This window comes from Drosophila kikkawai, chromosome 3R (assembly GCF_030179895.1).
Source record: "Drosophila kikkawai strain 14028-0561.14 chromosome 3R, DkikHiC1v2, whole genome shotgun sequence".
Classification (NCBI taxonomy): Eukaryota; Metazoa; Arthropoda; class Insecta; order Diptera; family Drosophilidae; genus Drosophila; species Drosophila kikkawai.
The window spans coordinates 14,306,771-14,328,450 of NC_091731.1; the positions used below are offsets into that span (position 1 = coordinate 14,306,771).

General features: G+C 43.2%; 5 protein-coding genes across 5 annotated transcripts; 3 read left to right on the top strand and 2 right to left on the bottom strand.

The window, feature by feature from the left end:
* Nucleotides 1-1,660: 1,660 nt before the first annotated feature.
* Nucleotides 1,661-13,307, bottom strand: LOC108072968 (fatty-acid amide hydrolase 2). The gene is made up of 5 exons (XM_017164405.3): nt 12,943-13,307; nt 12,775-12,829; nt 7,696-7,876; nt 3,918-3,965; nt 1,661-3,606 (listed from the first exon to the last, which is right to left on the bottom strand). Coding segments are annotated over exons 1-5 (1,683 nt in total). The 5' UTR covers nt 12,944-13,307; the 3' UTR covers nt 1,661-2,208.
* LOC108072976 (succinate--hydroxymethylglutarate CoA-transferase) lies at nt 10,222-11,995 on the top strand. Its single transcript, XM_017164417.3, has one exon. It carries the CDS (start codon nt 10,513-10,515, stop codon nt 11,851-11,853), a length of 1,341 nt encoding a protein of 446 aa, XP_017019906.1. The 5' UTR covers nt 10,222-10,512; the 3' UTR covers nt 11,854-11,995.
* An 817-nt stretch (nt 13,308-14,124) lies between the features above and the next one.
* Nucleotides 14,125-14,573, top strand: LOC108073056 (uncharacterized). Its single transcript, XM_017164527.3, has 2 exons — nt 14,125-14,361; nt 14,423-14,573. The coding sequence occupies exons 1-2, from the start codon at nt 14,212-14,214 to the stop codon at nt 14,495-14,497; spliced, it is 225 nt and encodes a 74-aa protein (XP_017020016.1). The 5' UTR covers nt 14,125-14,211; the 3' UTR covers nt 14,498-14,573.
* Nucleotides 14,513-16,121, bottom strand: LOC108072984 (uncharacterized). Its single transcript, XM_017164431.3, has 3 exons — nt 15,725-16,121; nt 15,114-15,660; nt 14,513-15,053 (listed from the first exon to the last, which is right to left on the bottom strand). Exons 1-3 carry the CDS (start codon nt 15,916-15,918, stop codon nt 14,736-14,738), a joined length of 1,059 nt encoding a protein of 352 aa, XP_017019920.1. The 5' UTR covers nt 15,919-16,121; the 3' UTR covers nt 14,513-14,735.
* A 248-nt stretch (nt 16,122-16,369) lies between these two features.
* DPCoAC (dephosphocoenzyme A carrier) lies at nt 16,370-21,443 on the top strand. The gene is made up of 6 exons (XM_017164747.3): nt 16,370-16,545; nt 19,247-19,480; nt 19,768-20,071; nt 20,137-20,402; nt 20,465-20,651; nt 20,714-21,443. The coding sequence occupies exons 2-6, from the start codon at nt 19,270-19,272 to the stop codon at nt 20,865-20,867; spliced, it is 1,122 nt and encodes a 373-aa protein (XP_017020236.1). The 5' UTR covers nt 16,370-16,545; nt 19,247-19,269; the 3' UTR covers nt 20,868-21,443.
* The last annotated feature ends 237 nt before the right edge of the window (nt 21,444-21,680 follow it).

Here is a 21,680-nt window from a genome sequence, read left to right on the forward strand (position 1 = left end):
TTTAAGTCGCCCATAGATTTGTGGTTTCCCCGGTTTTGTGATTTAGTTGGCAAGTGTAGAGGAAGTTCTATAAGTTAAAACTTCATTTAAAGGCTGATAGAATACCCTTCTAAGAGAGATTATGTTTTTTAGTCGAATATATTGGAACATATTGGTTTCGCATTGAAAAATATTTGCTAACGAGTCTCAGTTATCTGAATAAAACCTAGCGAATCGTCTTCTTTTTTCCAAGTATACAAGAGTAAGAACAGGTCAGCTCTGTTGACTATATAGTTGTCATAGGAACAATCGGCCATTTAAAATATTGCTTATTTTTTTTACTCTAATGTATAGGATAAAATTAACTTCCTGTACAATTTTAACTTTAAGAAGTTTCCTAGTTTGTAGTTTCTATGCCAAAAATCATACTCAGTTCCAAAACCAACTAAAATATTTAGGTCTAGAAGTTATTTAAAACCTTTTTTCATACAATAATCTAGTAAATTCGATCTTGGTTTGATTTAAGTCTCAAATATATTCCAAAAATATACTAACTATAAAGTTTAAACTTTAAGAAGTTTCCTAGTTTCTAGGCCAAAAATCATACTCAGTTCCAAATCCATCTAAAATGTGTTGGTCTCCGTGTTGTTGTGCACCCGTAAGATTCTCCAATCCAAGGGGAGGCAGCCAGGTGGAACCATTTATTAAGGGGGGGGTAAGGTATTTAATTTTTTTTTTCGTAAATTTTTTTTTATTTTTTATTTTAAAAGTTCAATATTTTAAGAATATTGTGTCCAAGTTTTACATCAATCATAGTAAAATTGACGAAGTTATGCGGAGCTGAACGAAGGTCGGTAGGTGTTCAATGCATGAGAATCACAAAGTTTAAAGCGCTCTCCTGAAAAATGCCATTTTGAAAATCGGTGTACACGATAACTAAAAATATACTGAACCAATCGGTTTGAAATTTGGAACATAACTTCTTTAGATAATTCTACAGGTATTCTCGTCGAGCTTTTTTTAATTTTTAATTTTCTTATATTTTTTATTTAACAAATTAACTTAATTTTTTAGTCAAAAATCGGGGTTTTGACTTCAAATTTTGATAAAAAATAGGGAAAAAATTTTAAAAATAAAAACGCTTCGAGAATACCTCGGGACACTTATCCTTTAACGAATGAGGTATAATTTTTGTAGATCGGATGATTCTGTGGACAGTTAGGATGTACACCGCAAACCAACTTTTTTTGGAGGCGACTCGGGAGATTCCCTATAACTCCTCTACCTCTAAATATTTTTCAATACAAAATTTATCACAAACTGTTCAAATGTTGTGTTATTATATGGTATTTAATTCGTTAAGCTAGCTTTAGCCGTTTCGCCACAACATTTTTTTGAAAAGTGGGCATTTTTGCACCGAATTAACCTTACCCCCCCCTTAAGTGGTACATGTACCCGAGCGTGTATTGTCTCTAGTTGCTGTCTAATACTTGTTTTATTTTTTGTCTTCGGGTTCGCCGCCGCTGCTCAGGTGAGCCCAATTTCAATGCACTCGACTCGGACCTCCGCCTCGTTCTCCTCCTCCCCTCCGCCCGCCCTGGTGCTCAGCTAAGCGGCTGCGAGTGGAGGCCAACTGCTTTTCGGCAGCGTTGCGCCACACAAGTTGAAATTTCGGTTAATATTTTCAGTTACGTATGTATTTATTCAACGAATTTGGTTCTTTTTGCAAGAGTCGTAAGAGTTTGTACGAAAAAGAGATGATACATTACACATACTGGATATTTTACGATCTTGCCGGACGCGACGACATAAACCTAACACTTAGTTACTAGACGAATATTTACATATATGGTATAGGTACAGATAATACGAATACGATTACGAATACAAATACAATGCACAAGCTCGGAGTTCTCGACAATAATTTAATACAATGTGGGAAAGATGGATGCGAGACAGGAAACAAAAGGATTCAATTCAATTGCGAACGGGGAGAACTCTTTAGCTCCAGTGTGTGATGTGTGTGGATAAGATACAGAGGTTTCTTCAGGGATTCCTTACTTTCATTCAACCGGATCCGGATAACAGTGATTTGACTAAAATCGCTACAAAGTCTCACCGAAATTCCCTAACTGATCGACCGTACAATTAGCTAAAAAAAAAACAAAACAAAGTACACAAGAATCACGACGAAGCACGGGATAAAGCCATTCCAGGTGAAGATCCCAGCTAGCCACGCTGTTTACTGCTTCCGGTGCCGCTGCTGTTGCTACTGTTGCTGTTGCTGTGACTCTCCTCCGACGGCGGACGCACCCAGCCGCCATAGCGGCGCTCCATTTCACGCGCCACTGCCAGGCACAGATGATCTTGGCCGGGATTGGCCACCACCTGGATACCCATGGGCAGATTGCGCCTGTCCAGGCCGATCATGCAATTGGTCACCGGCAGGCCCAGCGTATTGAAGATGGCCATGTACATGGGCTCGAGGAGCTTGTGATAGATCTGGTAGTGCTGGTGCGCCGTGTTGGGGAAGGTCGGGTAGAGGAAGACGCCGTCGTTGCCCAGCATCTCTTTGAATTCAGTCTTGAGCGCCTCGATTATGCTGGCCAGGTGCTTGTGGCGTGAGTTCGGTATGATTTTCATGAAGTTCTGCAGGTGACCGAAGATCACCGACGGCAGAATGCTGTCCGAGCATCCGAAGAAGTACTTGACCGTCTCCTTGCACACGGTCTTTGGCTGCTCACCCTCCTCCGTCTTGTGGTAGATGGTCTCGATGTTCTTCATGGTCAGCATCGCCGACAGCGAAATGTCCAGCGACCACTTCATCTTGCGGATATTCACCCGCTTGGCGTTGAAGTCGCTAGCCACACGATTGATGGCCGCATGCAGATCCCTGCTGAGCGGCCGCATCATCCCCGATGGACCGTCGTTGTCCATGAAAAAGAACCGGATGCCATTAACACTGATCGCCCGATCCAGCGTCAGCTTTGGACCCGTGGGATCGCTCATGCACTTGAGCAGCAATGGTAAATCCTTGGCGTAGCGGGTCATCGGTGCAATGGTGAAGAAGTCGCCCCACTTCGGAAAGTCACTCGTCGGGTGATGGCCCCGGAAGGAGACGGCATAAGGCGTGGGTTTGTGGCCCCAAATGCCACTGAACATGGCGGGCAGGCGGGAAGATCCACCTATGTCCGAGGTGAGGCCCAGCAGGGAGGCACCGCTAGCCAGGAGAGCAGCCTCGCCGCCAGACGATCCTCCAGGCGTGCGCTTTAGGTCATACGGATTCTTCGTCTGGCCCGTAACATTGTTGTACGTCTCCCAGAGCAGGCAAAGCTCTGGTGTGTTGGACACCAGCAGGATAATGCCACCGCTGCGCTTGATCTGCTCTACCACCGGTGCATCGGACTTGGCTATTTGCGGCGTCTTGAAGACGCGACCCGCCTGATTGGTCATCCCCTTGACGGCTATGCTCTCCTTGACGGTAACCGGGATGCCCAGCAGGGGAGTGTGCTCCTCCATAGACTCCACGCTGTTGATGCCCATGGCAATCACGTTGTCTATTTCGCGAGCCTCCTCCAGAGCCTCCTCGAAGCGGTCCTGAACAATCGCATTGATCAGGGGATTTACCTGGAGGGAGAACACAAAAACATAAGTTCAATTTTAAATACATTATATTTAATTTTTCATAATAAAATCATTTTTAAAGGAATGCACAAAAACTTGTAATATAAAGTCAGGTATAAATCTCTGATCTTATAGAACTCCTCAGCAAAGTTCAACGACCTCAAAAATAGCAGAGATTATATACAAAATATATATCTAGCTGCCAGTTACTTTACTTTATTTAAGTGCATGCTATAATTTTAATTAATTAAAATGATTTTTTGTGATTTTATACTCTAATGAAAGGTCTTAATTGGTTTCATATTCAAACTCACCTGTCGACATCGCTCGATGTACGCTTCCACCACTTCTTCGCTTTTAATCTGGAAATGGAAAGCCAAGAAGAATGTTTCGATTATTTCCGCAGTTTTCACGGCATTCCGCCCAGAGAGCTCACATTCCACCCCGATTCCCAGGGCCCAGCCAGGCAATTCTCGTCTATTGAGACGCGGGACAGTGGCAGTGTCACTGAGGCAGAGGCAATTTATGTTAAATTAAAATCAATAAAAAGACAAAGCCAACAGCGGTCAGCTTGCATTCGTGACGCGTGCACTTTTTCGATCAGTGATCAGCGATCAACGATCAGCGGCCCCTTGTCGTATGAGTAATGTCCAAACGATATATGTATAAATATATGCATAGGGGTAGAGAATAAACTATTTCGAGTTCAGGGGGAAAATAAAGAGACATTCCTAAAGTCAAGTATGAATGGGGGGACGGTCAGGGTAATGTCTTGAATGGGGATATATCAATCAAGTGTATTGAATTTCCGCATTGATGCAGGAACTATTCAGATCTTAATAAATTGAGCTTTAACAAAAGGTATTTATCTAAAACAAATTAACAATTAAATTAAACAAAACAAACTAGTTAAGGCATAAGAATTTATGGTTGATAATTGTAGAAATAATTGTAATAACACAACAATATATGAATCAATCTGATTAATCAGGTACAAATCGATTCACCTTAAATAAAATAAGAAGAAAACAAAGGCCTGTTTCCTTATAATGCATTTCTTTATGAAATTTGATATATATAATTAAAACAGCAAGCAAATAATAAACCCCACAATAGCTAATCCATAGAGTCAATCACGTAATCCATTAAATTTTCCCAACAAGCGGAGAATGCCTCTAAATAAACACATTTTGGAATTAAATAAATTAATGAAAATAAAGAAAGCCTTTTAATAAGGATGATTTATCACAATAATAAAGCCATCAATAGATCAAAGCACGTATGCATCAATCACTTAGATCCCTTCTGAGTCACATTTCTGGGAACTGATCTGAACTCATCAATAATAATTAAAATGCAGTGTCAAAATAAGCTCTCTTGCAAGCGGTAGCTAATATAATATTATAATTAATTACATTCCCACTCTCAGCGGCAATAATGGCAAGATTCTATTAGTTAATTGATGGTGGGAACCACATATCAATCAAACAGAGTCTAGAGCTCAGCATTCAGGCCTTTACTAAGCTATCAATCAATGTAAAAGCCATGAACTTCACCTTTTTTTTCGTAACCAATTCAGACCACAAAAGCTAGAGTCTAACCTCTGAACTTGAGATCTCTCAAGATCTCCCCAGTTAATACGGGTAATCCGAGGCAGAAGGCCTTCAATGCCGAGTGCTGCCTGAATTGAGACACAAATTGCCTTACTTTGCCTTTAAGCGCAGGCGAATGCAACTCACAAATGATGCACCAGCAGCGTATGTGTGTATGTATAATTAAAATTAAGGCTACTTGACTTTTTCAATGACTTCCAGTGTAATAATAAATCAGAGGCAGGCGGAGAACAGGTAAACACAGTGTAAGGCAACATGCAACAAGGGTTTCGCGGGGAGTAGAAGGGCTCTGAGCGAAATCAGCGACCGAAAAGCTTGCGACTCCGATACCATCCCAGCAGCGATCGATGTTTGCCAAGTGGAAAAGATCTCGGCAAGAGTGTGTGTGTGTATGGATGTTGTGGCACCACTATATGGCATAAAGAAATCGCGACACACAGACACAGTTTCGCCGATGCTACTATATATACGCTGTATGCTGAAGTACGTGCTAAAAAGACTTGGAGCTCTCAAAGCAAAAGCAAAACAAACCGACCAAAAAAAAAAAAAACGAAAATGAAAACGAAACACGAATTGTGCGATTCAAGTACGTACAAATTTCATGTGAGCTTACACATCTAGTACCTAGTCCGGCGGTCTTTGAACCTCCGAGCTGCCCACTCTGAGACAAAGACTTAATAAATCCAATTTAGAGACTGCGGCGGACAGGACCAATTAGCCCAGCGATGCCACTTTCTTAAGCGCACAACAACCAGTGATTATCTTTTAATATCCCCACAGATATCGAGTATACATACACTGGTTCTGATATAATGCCAATTACAAAATCATTACGCTTAGCTTGGCTTGGCTCGAAGTGAGGTAACGCTGCTTAACCTATGACAATGAAACAAGCCAGCAATTAAGCTGGAAAAAAAAACTTATAAAAAAGGCGTAATTAAAATAATAATATTTAGCAGTCATACGCACCATACATGACGCTTGCCGAAAGAAGACAAAAGCCGTTAAAAAAGCCACAAAAAAATATTTAAAAAAATTAAATTTTTGTACTTCAGACCAACGAACGTGCAATCAAATTTAAGCCAAGCCAAGTGCATGCAGCAAATGCGATAAAACCCAACAGAGGGTGATCCGATAAGGTCTGTCAAGTGGTGACCTCACACCATAATCTTGCACATCTCGGAGTTACACAGAAACCCAGAGCTACAAGCAGGCATGTAATGGATGGGACCACCTCGGATCTCTTGGGATATGGATACGCTCTGCGATAAAGCTCCGATAAACAGACGACAAGACCCAGTCTAGGCCTTCGTTACCATCTTGTGTGTGTGAATAATGTATGTATTTTGAGATTTGGTTTGCGAAATTTCTGCTCGCATCATAAAAAAGTGCTTGGTTAATATTTTTTAGATGACTAACCCGCGCTGTCTGGCTGGTTTCTTCAATGCCTCGCGTCTATATATCCCTCTGTTGTGGGCCAATTGCCGACTCAAGTGCCCCCGCCTTGCGACGTAAACAAAGTAGAAATGGCGAAAAAAAACCCAAATTGATTTTGATTTCATCTTAGGGTCATATAATGCTATGTGTTATGTTTTCTGAAGTGACGCATTAAAAACAGGATTAGGCTTTAAAATCTGTAGTTTGAAGTTTTTGCTAATTTCACAAGAGGAATTTTTTCAAGCCGTTTTGCAAGTTTTAATTGATTGGACAAGAAAATGTATACAAAGCGGAATGATTGGGCACTTTTTGGGGGTTTGTTTACTGACATATAGATTTTTATAAAGCTTATAAACTTGAGACACTTCGGTATATCACATATAATCAAGACAATTGCTGTAATCTCAGGCAAATGTGACCTTTTAATTACACAAAACAGTACTTGGACTTAATTAACTGTGTTTTAATTACAAAAAAAAACTAAATACTTAAAATCAAAGTCAAATTTTTGTAAACATAATTTAAAGTATTTAGAAATCTTAAACTTTTTTATGTAAAAATTAATTCTCTAGTAAAATCCACAAATCTTTACCTAAAAATTAGATATGGTTCTTTATTTCTGCTTAAAGCAATTTAATACGCTCATAAGGGCAGTTAACCCTTTGCCAACTGGCCTTAACCTTTACTCCTCGAAATTTTTATTGCCCAGTTTTTTGTCTTATTGAAATGTAAGGGGCCATTGCCCGCATCTCAACGAAAAATGGAAACTAATGTCATTGGCTGGAGGCAGAGGTTTCACACTTTCCCGACAACACCCAAGGAGTCCCGTGCTGGAGCTGATTGCCACAGAGTGTCTATAAGAAATGTGGCAACAATCACGGCTATGGCGCCAAACAGTCAATCTCTCTTTCTATTGATTTGGCAAGATTTCGGCCAGGCCGTATCTTTTGCGTAAGTGACCCAATTTTGTGTGTGAGTATTTGGGGGAATGGAGCTGGGAATAAATGCAGTTAGGTGTATGTGTGTATTACTGTTTACTCACCTTTCTCGTGCGAATCAGCTTGGCCAGGTCGACGGCGGGAATCTCGAGCAGGTGGCTACGGATGGGCGGCAGCTTGCGCCGCATCACCTTGATGTTGGTGTAGCGGCTGTAGGGGACAACGAACCAGCTGAAGACGATCATGGCCGAGCGCAGGAAGCGGCGCATGATGTACCCCAGGATCCTGGAACAGAGTAGCACAGCAATTTTGACGGTTTTCGGTTGACGCGGGCGGGAAGGAAACTATCGAAATATATCTGCGTATCGACCAGATACGCCCCACAACACCACACACACGGCACTAAGCGACGACGGTAGACACTGCACTCAGCACACAGCAGCCAACAGGTTGCCAGGATTGTGCAATCTGCAATTCGCAGTCCGCAGTCAGCAGTTCGCAATCCGCAGCAGCAGCAGCAGCAGCGGCGACTGCAGCGACTTTTCGCTTGCACAATTCAGCAATGGAGCAGCACGGAGCTCGGCTCGGCCTGCGGCGAGATGCTTTTGGTCAGAGATTGTTGGCTAATAGTCGAGGGGGGCAGTAGCAGTAGCAATGGCTTTCTTGGCTGCATTGGCCACCACCGGACGACGGCTAATAGAGGGCAGGCGTGTCTGCGGCGGGATGGACGACGACGACGGGCACTCGCGGAGAACTTGGGTTGGGGCGCTGCCGACGCATGCGCAGCCTGTGGCCGGCTTTCATTTTGTTGCACTCCACAAGCTTAAGCCTTATCACACACGCTCACCGAGTGCCTGAGTTTGGGATCGCAATCGGTTTCGAATCGGTGGCTCTACTGTCTCTGTATTCGTATCTGTATCTGGCGGATCTGCACGAGGCGAACCGACGCGAACGAGTCGAGCTGAGTAAATAAACGCTCGAACAGCTTGGCACAGAGTATTTAAAGCACTGCTCTCTCTCCTCGAAGCTCACTTCGAAGCTTCGCTCTTTCTCTTTTGCATGGAGTGGCTCTCTTAAGCCGCTGCTTTAAGCTGTGATTCCCAGAGTTGGCCCTAAGGAAATGGATCAAGTGCGTCACAGACCGAGCAACAATTAATAAGCCTGAACTCTTGATCTCCCCATAATTGCAATTAAAATTGCATCTAGATGTGATTGTAGAATATGACAAGCGTCTTGTTTACAACCGTTAACAAAGGGATGAGGACCTCCGGGCATTAATTACACAAATCGGTGAACGTCAATGGGTTATGGGTTCACATCGGGCACTAGCAATTCCGAATGTATGCTAACTCGTGTTCCAGCTTAGCCTGAGATCATCCATCGCCGCCCCAAACTGCAGCGTCATTCGGAAAACAAACATTGACTCGCGAATGCCCAACACGAGGCGGGGTTTCCGGGGGAAAGCCCAGAGCTTGAAAAACATTTACAAGGAACTTAGTAGAACCTTGAACCCAATTTAATGACTTGGTAACAGGTTAGTTAACATACACACAGAGAATGAAACGGAGTCAAGGAACAGCTTACATAAAGTTTTTACTTTATGTTCTTTCATAATAAGGGCAGCTGTAAGAGACTTAATTCCTGAATTATATACAGCTTTCTGTCAAACCCTAAGACTCTGGAGAAGTGTTTACATTGTCCTAGTTAATATCTCTAGTCTTGGCAGCCGATTTTGCTTTGATTTAGTCAAAGTGTTCTTTGCTGAAGAACAAAGGAAAATGAAAAGGTATTTGAGCTAAGGTGACTGAAGGTGTTGAAAATATTTTCAAGTCTAATAATATGTCAAGGAGATCCTTTTCCTATAGGAATCCTTTAAAAAATCTGTTATTAATATTATTATTTTAAAACTTTTTTACTTTTCCTATTAACTACTTATTACAGCCTCAAATCCTCACATAGTTACCTAATTTAAAATAGTAAAAAGTACACTTTTAAAATATAAATATCATTAAACCCTCAATAAAACAAATATCCCCGTTAATTTGAATAAATTCAATTTTCTCTGCATTCATCTTAATTGAGGAATCAGTTGCTAGTTAGTACAGATCCCTCAATTAAAATCACTAATGTTGGCGTTTAGAGAACATGGCAAGTTGCTATGGCATGATCACTGATCCGTCTGACACTTATAGTGAGCATTCAGGCGTTGGTTATCCAGTTTCGACACAAAAATTGCTTTTTAATTGTGTTTTGCTGGTCATTAGGGTATAATTGCCCCACATTAGGCACCGACTCTCTTAGCTGGTCAGTTTTCCAAGACAAGCGAAATGCGCGTGTTGTTTTGTTAGAATAATAAGCGCCTTTCAGCCGCCTCTTAGCCGGATCGCTTAGGTGGCCAAAACGCCCAGTTCGAGATCACGCAATCCCAGATGTCAGGCTGGGTGATATAATCAGGGCACAGAGAACAAAACAAAGAGGCATGATAATGGCTTTAATGACATAGCATCGCGGATTATTAACCCCAGAGCTTGTTCAGCTGGCGATTCCCCTTACGAATCGGAAAGGATTCGGGGGAAACTCCCCAAGGTGAGTTCAAGAAAAGCGTTTCTGTGTACTATTTTTGTTTATTTTTTTTTTGGGAGAGTTGAGACTTGTTTTATCGCCAAGTTAAAAGATAGTCAAAAGCTTCCACTCTTCTGTAAGAGTCTTTAAGAGAGCCGCCTAAGAGATAAGACCGTAAGCTTCGAACTACTTTTGGATGGAGGGCCATTGTCAGTGACGATAAAAGTGCCCGCGGATCAAGTTGGGTCGCAAAACTTTCCACACCCCGGCAGCGCCACGCATAGATAGTCCGCCAGAGATAAGTTGACCCCATCTGGCAGAACAACAACAATAACACCAAGCGAGAACCACTGAGCACCATGTTGTCACAGCGTTTGCGGCTTGGCCGGGGTTTGGTTAATTACGGAGCTAGCGGCCGCCAGAGCTTGAGAAACTTTGCAGCCGCTGCTGGCGATGATAACAACAACAACAACAACAACAACAAAAGCAGCAATGATAGCGTCGACGAACGTCACCCGCTGCAGGGTATCCGGATTTTGGACCTCACGCGCATTATCGCCGGCCCCTATTGCACCATGGTGCTGGCGGATCTTGGGGCGGAGGTCATCAAGGTGGAGCGGCCTCACTATGGCGACGAGGCCCGCAAGTGGGGTCCACCCTTTCTGGAGCATAGCCAGGATGCAGCCTACTTTCTGGCGCCCAATCGCAACAAGCGGAGCGTTTGCATCGACCTGAAGCGAGGCACGAAAATGCTTCATAAGCTGGCCGAGATGAGCGATGTGCTGGTGGAGAACTATGTACCCGGCACTTTGGATCGTTACGGCTTGGGCTACGAGCAGCTGCGTAAGGTAAATCCCAAGTTGATTTATTGCTCTCTGACCGGCTATGGCTCTGTGGGGCCGTATGCCAAGCGGCCGGGATACGATGTAATAGCTTCTTCCGTTGGCGGCCTGCTGCACATCACAGGGGAGCGCGATGGACCGCCCAGCAAGGTGGGCGTGGCCGTGACGGACATTTCCACTGGACTGTACGCCCACGGCGCCATCCTGGCAGCTCTCTATCAGCGGACGCGCACACAACGCGGCCAGAAGATTGATGTGGACCTCCTCTCCACCTGCTGCTCGCTGCTCATTAATGTGGGCAGCAATTACTTGAATGCTGGAACCGAAGCTAAGCGATGGGGCACCGCCCACTCCAGCATTGTCCCGTATCAGGCTTTCAAGGCAAAGGATGGGTATCTCACACTCGGCGCCGGAAGCGATGCTCAGTTCAAGGATCTGTGCCGACGCTTGCAGGTGGAACACTTGTCCGAGGATCCGAAATTCAAGACCAACAAGGATCGTGTCCAGAATCGTGAGGAGATTGTTTCGATCTTGGAGAAAATCCTCTCCAAGGACACTGCCCACAACTGGATGAAGGTTTTCGAGGGGGCACCCTTTCCCGTGGGACCCGTAAACAACATTGGTCAGGTGTTCGAGGACGAGCACATCCAGGCTATTGGTCTGGTCAAGACCTTGCCGCACCCGAAAGATGACTTTGTGAAGGTAGTCGGTCCACCAGTCGTTTTTAGCGAAGCTCGCAACGATGCCCGGACAGCTCCACCAATGCGGGGACAGCACACGGATGAAGTGCTGGGGGAACTATTGGGTTACGGCCGGGAGGAGATAGCCAAGCTAAGGGAAGATGACATTATCGAGTGAGTCAGGCAGTGTTCCTTTTATCTACAATGTTTTTAGAGGTAAAGGTAAAATATAAAATGTAATTATGGACAAATCTCAGTTGTTTTTCCTTTGAAAACCTTAGGAAAATCTAATATTATTAATAATAATCATTAAAAATCTTATACGCTTTACCAAATATATAATCTTTGTACTAAGCATATTTGTGTATCTTCATTGTTTAAATGTTTAAGTTGAGATGATTCTATTATTCAGCTAATTGACTGTTAGGTAATACTGTAATTATCTTTTTTAATTCGTTCCTGTTAGGTTTGAAGACTGGGCTGACAAAGGTTATACCTCAAATACTAAGCCTAACTAATTTTATTATTCATTAAAGTGAAATATTTTACAGCAGGTCTAAGGTCTTAGGCCTCAAAAGATTAACCACGGTTAGGTAATAGTTTAAAACAATCTTGAGGTGTTCTGAATCCCATCACAAGAATTGTCACTAAAAAAAAATATTTCAGACACCAGAGATTTTTATATATAGTAGAAGAGATTTTGAAACCCAAGCTTAGGCTACAATCTCTATCGAGATATCTGTGGGGAGAATAGCAAACAATGATGTTTCTGTTCCCACAAAACCCTGAAATCGACATGTGCTGCTGCTGTAAAAGGCTCTCCGCACTGTACATGCCGGTAAGCCGGAGTTATCATCACTCTTCAACTTCACTGATCCTGATTCCAAATCCCATTCCTATTCTGTGCTGGCCCCAGTCCAGCTTCCAGCACATACCCTGGAGACAACGTAGCCGTCGACAAAAGGTGATAATTGCGACCTTCCTCGCCCTGATTCTGTTTGTTATGCTGAACGCGGTGGGCTGGGTGGCGTATCTGTGCGTGTATCGGCATGACGAGAAGTACAGCGTCTCGCAAGATGGACACGAACGCTTGGCTTACCTGAGCAACAGCTCCTCCAGGTGCAGCAGCAACACGGTAAGTATCGATTTAAGCACTGGCCAATGCAAGGATCAGGTGCAGCAACAGAAGGAGAACAAAAAGGACAAGGAGGAGGAAGGAAGGTGGTGAAATAATAAAGGAACTGGCAAAACCAATAACAAAACTCACTTGTAAATGAATCAAAATAAACAGATTTAAATGGAAATCAAATGACACTCTGCTGGTTACTTTGAGGCGCGTCCGAGCGCCGAGAAGGTACAACTAAAACTAAATCCGAACGGAGCGGCGTCCGGCTATTCTTGTCGGTGTTGGCGTCATTGTTGTAGTTGTCACTGCAAGTGCTGCCGAAAAAAATAACAACAACGTCGGCGTCAATAACAGATTGCGGGCCGTGTGTTTGCTTTTGTTGCTGCGGTGTGTGCGCCGTGTTTGTGTGCAAAGTGCATAGACCGCATCCGAATCTCTAGGTGAAGCTCCTCCAGCCAAGTCCCAGTCCCCGCCTCCGCCGCAGGTGTGGATTTCGCACTTAATGGCTAAGAATATAAGGAATATATTAGTTAGAAGGCGCAATGGCTAGTCAATTAACAGTTAGTTACATGGGCGTAGTCAGCAGTGTGATTGGGGAGCTCAGAGAAGCGGTATTAGGATTTAAATAATATTTATTTTTACCAACATTCGGACTTACCTTAATTATAATTTAAAATATTAAGTTGCATATGTTATTAAAAGTGATAAATAGAATCTGTGCTGAAAATTGGTTGCTATCCATTGCCCCTACGCCCATGCTCAAGTACCCCTTATTCTGCCAAAGAAGTGTGACCAGAGCGAGGTTTTTAAATTAGAGTTTTAAATTCCCAAAAACTATTTTATTAAATTTAATTTATTAATTTCAAATAAAAATCCATATTGACCAATAATAGTTAGTTATCATTAAAGGTTTATTATTATGATTTATTTCGCGTAATTTAAGCTTTTCTTATACCTATTCAAAGGTATTTGCCCTCATTTAACGTTTGACTTGAAACCAAATCAACGTAATAGTTAATATACTCTACGAGTATTCCATTTTCCACGGTGTAATTTAACTATTCTGTTCGTCTCACTCTATACTTTGTTATCAAAGCCACCAAACCGCAACGAGGTAATGACAGATCCCTATCTTCCACAGCCAACCGCAGCTGTAAGCCTATACAAAAAAAAATCAAAGTCATCTAAGATTCCCATTATTATTCCCAAAAAGACGTGGACTTTGAACCAGGCTTGGAAAAAGATAAAAACTTGATTCAAACAAGTAGCAGTTGGCACGGCCCTGCCAACTTGGGCAAGCGAAGTAAGACAGTGAGGCAGCATCTTTAATTTTCCCAGTTTGGTCACTCTACCAATGTTTTGATCTGCTGTTAAATAATATTTAAGTTTTACTAATTTATCTTTTTTAAAATGCCCAAGCAGCCCTCGTTCGTGTCGCGCAACCTCGTGGCCATCGTGATGATACCCAGCCTGGTGGGCATCCACCTGGGCTGGAGCTACATGCAGAATAACCGAAAACTGGTCACGGAATCGGAACAGATAGACCTGCCGCCGGTTACAGTACGTACATACTTAGATTCCCAAGCTGGAGGAGATCCTCTAACACCGCATCCTCTTGCAGTTCGCCAAATTTGCGTGGAACAAGCTGACGGGAGCGACAGCGAGTACAAAGGCTAGCGGCAATTCGACGGAATGACGATACACCTTGGGATGAGCTTAAGAAATACAATATATTTATTGCATAGATAAATTAAAACTACATGTAAACGGTATGGTACAATCAACTACTGGCCAGGCGGCAAATGCCGGCCAGGTTTGGGGGACGAGACACAGACCGACTAAAAAGATTAGTACAGACACAGAAACTACACTTTGCAGGCTACTTAAGACAGACACAGAAACTTCTACTTTACTAACTTTAAATACAATTGAGATTACTGCGTGAGGGCTGAGTTCACGGTGAGGTTGTCCAGCTGGGCATTGAACAGGACATCGCTGATCAGCTTCTCGGCGATGATCCGCTGCGTGGGATTGATGGCGCGCAGCTTGCTGGCCACATTCACGCCAATGGCGTCGTACTCATCATCGTGCCGATGTGACGTTGGCGCCGTCGTGGTGTATGCGGTCGTGCTGGCGTTGCCAAACAGTGGCTGGTAATGATCGCGTCCTATCTGGATGGTGGGCATCTGGGTGTGCCCGTTGGCCTGCTGAAGGTGCATCTGCTGCTGGTGCTGTTCCAGGGAGTTGACAGCCTGAAGAGGAAGAGGGTTTCATTAAGTTAGGAACTTCCATTACACTTGCGATTTTCCAACCTGTTGGATCTCGCGCTGGGAGTTCGAGTCCAGTGATGTGATCTCCAGAACCTTGACGGCATGACCCTGTGTCGCCGCCGCCGCTATGGAAGTCTGAGCCGCCGCATGTGCCACAAGCTGCTGGTGCGCCTGTGCTGCAGCCGCCGCCGCTTCGTGAGCCTGATGCTCCTCGCTCTTGACGAGAGCCACGCATTCCGCTGGAGTCACTGATATGGTGCTGAGGGTGGCACCCTGACTGCTAACCACCACGTTGCTGGCCGTGGCTGGGATCTCCTCCACTTCGTCTGAGGACGCGGGCACAATGCTGTCGATGTGCTGCGACTGTGTGGTTGTGTGATGCGATTCTTCCTCGAACTCCATGGACTCCTCGTCGTCGAAGCTGATCTGCAGCTCCCGCTTGGGCTTGCTGCCCAGCTCGTGGCGCTTGGGTTTGTGCTCGGCGATAAATAGCAGCTTGTCGTAGTACCACAAACGGGTTTCGTAGTCGTTTTTGCTGCTCGTCTTGCGGAATTCGCGCCGAAAAGCAGAGCGTAGCGAATTGATTTTCCTGCGCGGCAAAAAACAAAGTTACCCCCTGCGAAGCCAAAGGATTTGGGTTACCAGACACATACCTCACGACCATCGCCCGATCCGGATTCGGCTCCACTTCCTTAAGTTTCTCCACCAGTCGATCGTAAGATTTGTTGCGCGCTGCGTGGTTGCTGTAGTCATTGTGCTTTGGCTGCCAGAGGCACTCCTCCTCCTGGTACTGCTCGATGAACTCGGTTAACCAGTGACGCGAGTACGATCGCAGATCGACGTTCATTTTGAGTGTTTTTTCTTTGATTCCCTCAATTTTCTGTTTTGTTTTCGGTGCGTCTCCCGTGAAGTTGGCTGCGGCAGCCCGCCAGATTGCCAGATCGCTTTCATTGCGGGGGTGGTAGCGAATGGGATGACGCTATCGAGACTTTTTTGTCGATCTGGCCAACCAGCTTACGTGATATTACGCTATGTTGTCACGTTCTCTTGCTAACGGTAATTATTCAATGTCAGAATAGGAAAATAAACGTATTACAGGATCATTACAATTAAGTACATCACACAGTTTTCGTTTAACGTCACTTTACATCAACAAAATTTTTTTTAATTATCGCGCTGTTTGATTACGCTTTTGTTTAAAGCAAAGTTTCGCACCTTTCGTTTTATCAAAGTTTTAAACCTGGATTCAGTCAAAAATACAGCCACACCATAATTATTTTTGCAATTCTAGACAACGGTCTCATTTTGTTATTGTTTTTATTGTTTGAGCGAATGAAAAAAGAATAGTACGGTGCGAGCACGAAGCAAGTGTTTCAAAGTCCGCGAGAGCGAGCAGCAGCGGTTCGGTGTTATTGTTGTATTATTGGAGCGAAAGAGTGGCCGAAAAAGAATCAGTGCTAACAAAAACAAAAAGGTGCGTGTGTGTGCTACAATTTGTTTTTCTCGTTTTGCCCAATTATATAAGGTGTCCATGTGTGAGTGCTGGGGATGTTGCAACCGCTTAATTCGGCGTAAACAAGAGCGCTAATTGATAAAATATCAAAGAGGCAATGTGCAAAAAGCAAAGGTGGGAGAAGGAGAAGGGCGAAGGGCGGCAGCATGTCTGTCTCTGTTCCTCCATTGATACAAACACAACAACAACTGGGCTAGCTGAGCAACAGCTGTTCTTCCTTGGCTCAACTCCAATCAGAATTAAGTCACGTAGCCCGACTTTGGAATTGTAAACAACTAACCAGACTTTCAGCTTGGAATTGTAAACAACAAAAAAATCGAATTATTTCCAATGTATTCCAGTGCCAGTAGTTCCTGCCAAGTTGCATATGTATGAAATTTCTTTATTATTTACCTCAATTTGCATTGCCTCCAGTTGTTTTTCGCTGCCGGGTACAAAGTCCAATCTCCACGTTCGAGCCCACTATCTGCCACCCTTCCCCTCCCTCGCCTATTAAAGTCTATTTATAGACCAGCGGACAAACAAATTTCAATGCTAGAACCAAAATGGAAAGAAGAAACATTACAGCCATATAAATATAAGCATGTATGCTGGATCAACTGGATCCTCAACCTTGACTGAGTGCAAAAAGCGACAAATAAAACTCACAAACAAACACACGCCTAACGAGCTTGTTTACGTTTATTCAGCGCCGGCAACAACAGCATCCAGTGCACGCACAGTGGTCACAAAGCGGTTTACACTGCCTATAATCCCAGTTACTTTTGTTCTTATCGGAAAAAAGTATATAACCGGCACCACTACGTGAGAGCTTAAGTTATCCAAACACAAAATGTGGAATATTTGTTACATTTTTGGAGATAAACATGTCAAGATAGTGACAACTACAAGGAAGTTGAGACAGTGAAACATTTTTATTAAAATACTAGTAATCATTATTTAAAGTTAAATTCTTAATGTGAAAGTAGAGCAGATAAATTTATATTTTTTTAATATATAGTGAACAATCGATAAGTAAAATCATTAACGACGAAAGTTCCGAACTATTACAATTTTTTCTTTTTTGATAATATCATAAATTTTACATACTATAATATTAAATAATTATATTATATATTGTAAACGTATATTTCTTAAACATTTATCCCTCTTACCAATGACCACTGTACTGTCTGAGAATCTAAGTATGGCCGCAATCACGTTCAAGGCCGCGGCTTTTCTATTCATTTTCTATTGCGTTGATGATGAATGCTCTCGCTCTTAACGGTTTCCCTGCTTGCGTCGTCGACTGCTCAATGAAATGCGTTTAATTTTAGCCCCGATCAGCTGGTAAACTTGGAAAAGTGCCCGTAGCCCAGAAAGCATATTGACTCCGCCAACCAAACTAACCAGTAGCGCTCACCTTAGGCGCCCCCCCAGAGCACACGTGTTTCTGTTCGCATTTCGCGGGGTCCGTTGCCGTTTCCAATATTCGGCATGATAATTGTTTTGGAGGTGTGTGCCATACAAAGACAGGTGGCGGCTTTATATACTCATATGCTCGAACCGCTGATAATTCAGTGCTGTTTGCTTTTTATAATGAGCGGCGAACACAAACCAGTTGCTGGTGCGAACGAACAGCAAGTGGGGAGCCGGAGCCAACCCAGAACGATCCATCTCCTATCTATCGTAAGACGCAGTTGGCTGCCCGGCCACTAACTTATCAATTCCAGCTGATTAAGCGGAGAACTTGGGCCTCGCTGACCAACTTTAGCAGCATGACTCGACTCGGCCTGTCCCAAGCAAAGTTCAATTGCCAAGTTCTAAAGGGGCAGCCGGTAGATAGAACTCCTGCTCAAAGCAATTAAAGTGCCTATTTCTGAACCTATGCCAAATTGGGTCGAAATGCTTTTTGCAATTACGAAACAATTGTGAGAGATGAAAATTTGCATGGACTTGCGAAATTATTTGTGTTATCAACAAACACACTTGCTCCAACATTAGATTGCTGGGCTCCATAAATACAGCTGTTTGCACATAACAATAAACACTGAAAATCAAGTTTTTATTATTAAATTGTACCCTTTTGTATCAGGTCAGGTAATGTTGTTTACTTCAGGTGTTAATCAGTGCTCACAGACATCTTTTTCACCCGAATTTCAAAGTTGATAACAAACCGAACAAAAGTAATAACAAAGGCCAACCTGAACTCTTACCTAGATTATGAACTTGCTAAATAAAAACTAAAATAAATGGCAAATTACTTTCTAATTATTTGTTTAACACAGTTTAGTTTGAATATTAATACGAACTATTAAATAAATATATTGATAAAGAGATTTTTATATAAGAAACTAGAGATGGTTTATTATTAAGGATTTGATTATAATAGTCTGAATATTGATAATGAGGAACCTTAACCTAAACCTTCTTTACTTTCGGCTTTCTTAGGGTAATAATATTCTAAAGAACAAAATAGTTATACTTAACTATTACTTTGACCTATGCTGTCTCTTTATGTGTGCCCCACATATCATATAATGTCTCTGCCGGCGAAGACTTATAAACGCAAAGCAATTTGCGGATAGATTTCGATTAGTTTTCGGCCATATTGGTCTCTTATCAGCTGTCGCGATAAGCCCTCAATATAGCCAGCTCGAATTGATATTCAAATTGATTTTAGGTTCCCCAGAGCCAGAGTCTGCCATGAGCCGTCTCCTGGAGAAGCCCAACATCGCCATGTCCATCAAGTCAACGGGTAGTCAGCTCTCGAGCACGGTGGCCACGACAGCTGCAGGGACACCGCCATCGTCGGACGTGGGGGATGCGGACACATTGCGCACTCACTCAGCAGCAACAGCAACAGTGTCCGCAGCAGAAGTAGCCAATACCACACCCGCCATTACAGTCACGCCCAGTAAGTAATTAGAAAGATGTTTAACTCAGTATTAGTATCTTTGTATCGTTAATTTGTAATTACAAATTATTACCATCAAATCAAAGCCCAACTGTTGTTGTAACTGTATCATTATCTCCCATTATATGCTTGTAATGGTTAGCATTTCGTGCACTTTATGGTTTTCAATGAATACAATTTAAATATAAAATTGTACAAAGAAATAAATAATTTAAAAAATGAAGTCATTAGTATTTAAATCACATGCGTGACTCTGCATTAATCGCTCCTCTTTGTTTCCTTTCAAGTCCGCCAGAAAATCGACCAGGTCGTGATCAGCCTGGTTTCCGGAGCGGCGGCGGGTGCACTGGCCAAAACGGTCATTGCTCCGCTGGACCGCACCAAGATCAACTTCCAGATCCGAAACGATATTCCCTTCTCTTTCGGCGCATCACTGCGCTACCTGCAAAACACCTATGAAAAGGAGGGCGTGCTGGCCTTGTGGCGAGGGAACTCGGCCACCATGGCCCGGATTGTACCCTATGCAGCCATTCAGTTTACGGCGCACGAGCAGTGGCGCCGCATCCTGCACGTGGACAAGGATGGATCCAAGTAAGTGTTGGCTTTCTGCTGGAAGTGTAGAGTATAAGTACTAAGTTGGTTCCTTCTTGTTCCAGCACCAAGGGTCGTCGCTTCCTGGCGGGTTCGCTGGCGGGCATCACCTCGCAATCGCTGACGTATCCTCTGGATTTGGCTCGAGCCCGCATGGCTGTCACAGATCGGTATACGGGCTATCGAACGCTGCGTCAGGTCTTTACCAACATCTGGGTGGAGGAGGGTCCGCGAACCTTGTATCGTGGTTATTGGGCCACAGTCCTAGGTGTGATTCCATATGCGGGAACTTCCTTCTTCACGTACGAGACGCTTAAACGGGAGTACTATGGTGAGGATTCATATGTTTCACTTACTTGACTTAAATTAATAAGCTTTTTGTTTTGCTTCCAGAAATGGTTGGCAGCAATAAACACAATACTCTGGTCTCGCTGGTTTTCGGGGCTGCAGCAGGTGCCGCCGGTCAAACGGCTAGTTATCCGCTGGACATTGTGCGGCGAAGAATGCAGACGATGCGAGTGAACACGGCCAACGGAGATCGCTACCCCACCATCCTGGAGACGCTCGTAAAGATCTATCGGTGCGTGAGAGTGGTATTATAGCGTAAAGAGTTGAATTAATTTATACTTTTTCGATTTCCAGCGAGGAGGGTATTAAGAATGGCTTCTACAAGGGACTTAGCATGAACTGGATCAAGGGCCCCATTGCGGTGGGCATTAGCTTCTCCACTTACGATCTAATCAAGGCCTGGCTAATGGAGCTGTCGCATCTGAAGCGCGGTCGAGTCGAGCAGTAGCCCATATGTAACCACCACCCAGTCCCATCCACCACAAAACACACCAAAAACGCACTGCTTTGTTCTTAAGTCTCATCATAATCGATGGAATAGGAGAGGAGGAGTGCATCACCGACGACATGCTCTAATTGTTAGATATTTTTAGACGTTAGTTGTGAGAGAAGACAGGCGATAGGAGAATAATGCACCCGGAAGCGCTTACCTTTTGTTATTAACCATAATGGATTTATTATCGCTTTAAGCCGAAAGTATATAAGCCAATAAAAAATTTGGACTCGCCACTACTCCCTAGATCCCGATTCCGCGAGCTCCAGTTCGTTTTCAAAGGCGTTATTTGGACAATAACTTAACCCTATTACCACGCCACTCGTCTACTCCTAGAATATTGAATTAATTGAACATTTTGTATATTGTGTATGTTTCCTTCCCCCTCTCGATGTCAATATGCTTCGACTGTAAAAATTGCCATGAATTTATGGGTGTTCACCAGCGAAATCATCTTATGCATATACTACTGTAATTATTGTATGTTAGTGTGTTTTTTATTATTAAAATAAATTTACAAAATTGTTTAAAGCGGTGGCTTTTTGGGAAAAATTAAAAAAAAAAAAAAACTGTTGGAACCAGAATCTTAAAAAAAATGTTTAATCGAAATGTAGAACCAATTATTATTTTTAAATTGGTTAAAATTGTAAAATCCAACATGTTAAATCAAATTTTCGATCCTTTAACGAACATTTTAAAAAGCTCTAGTTATCCAGTGTTGCCAAATTTTATTTTTAGTAAACAGAGTTCTGTTAAACTAACATTTCT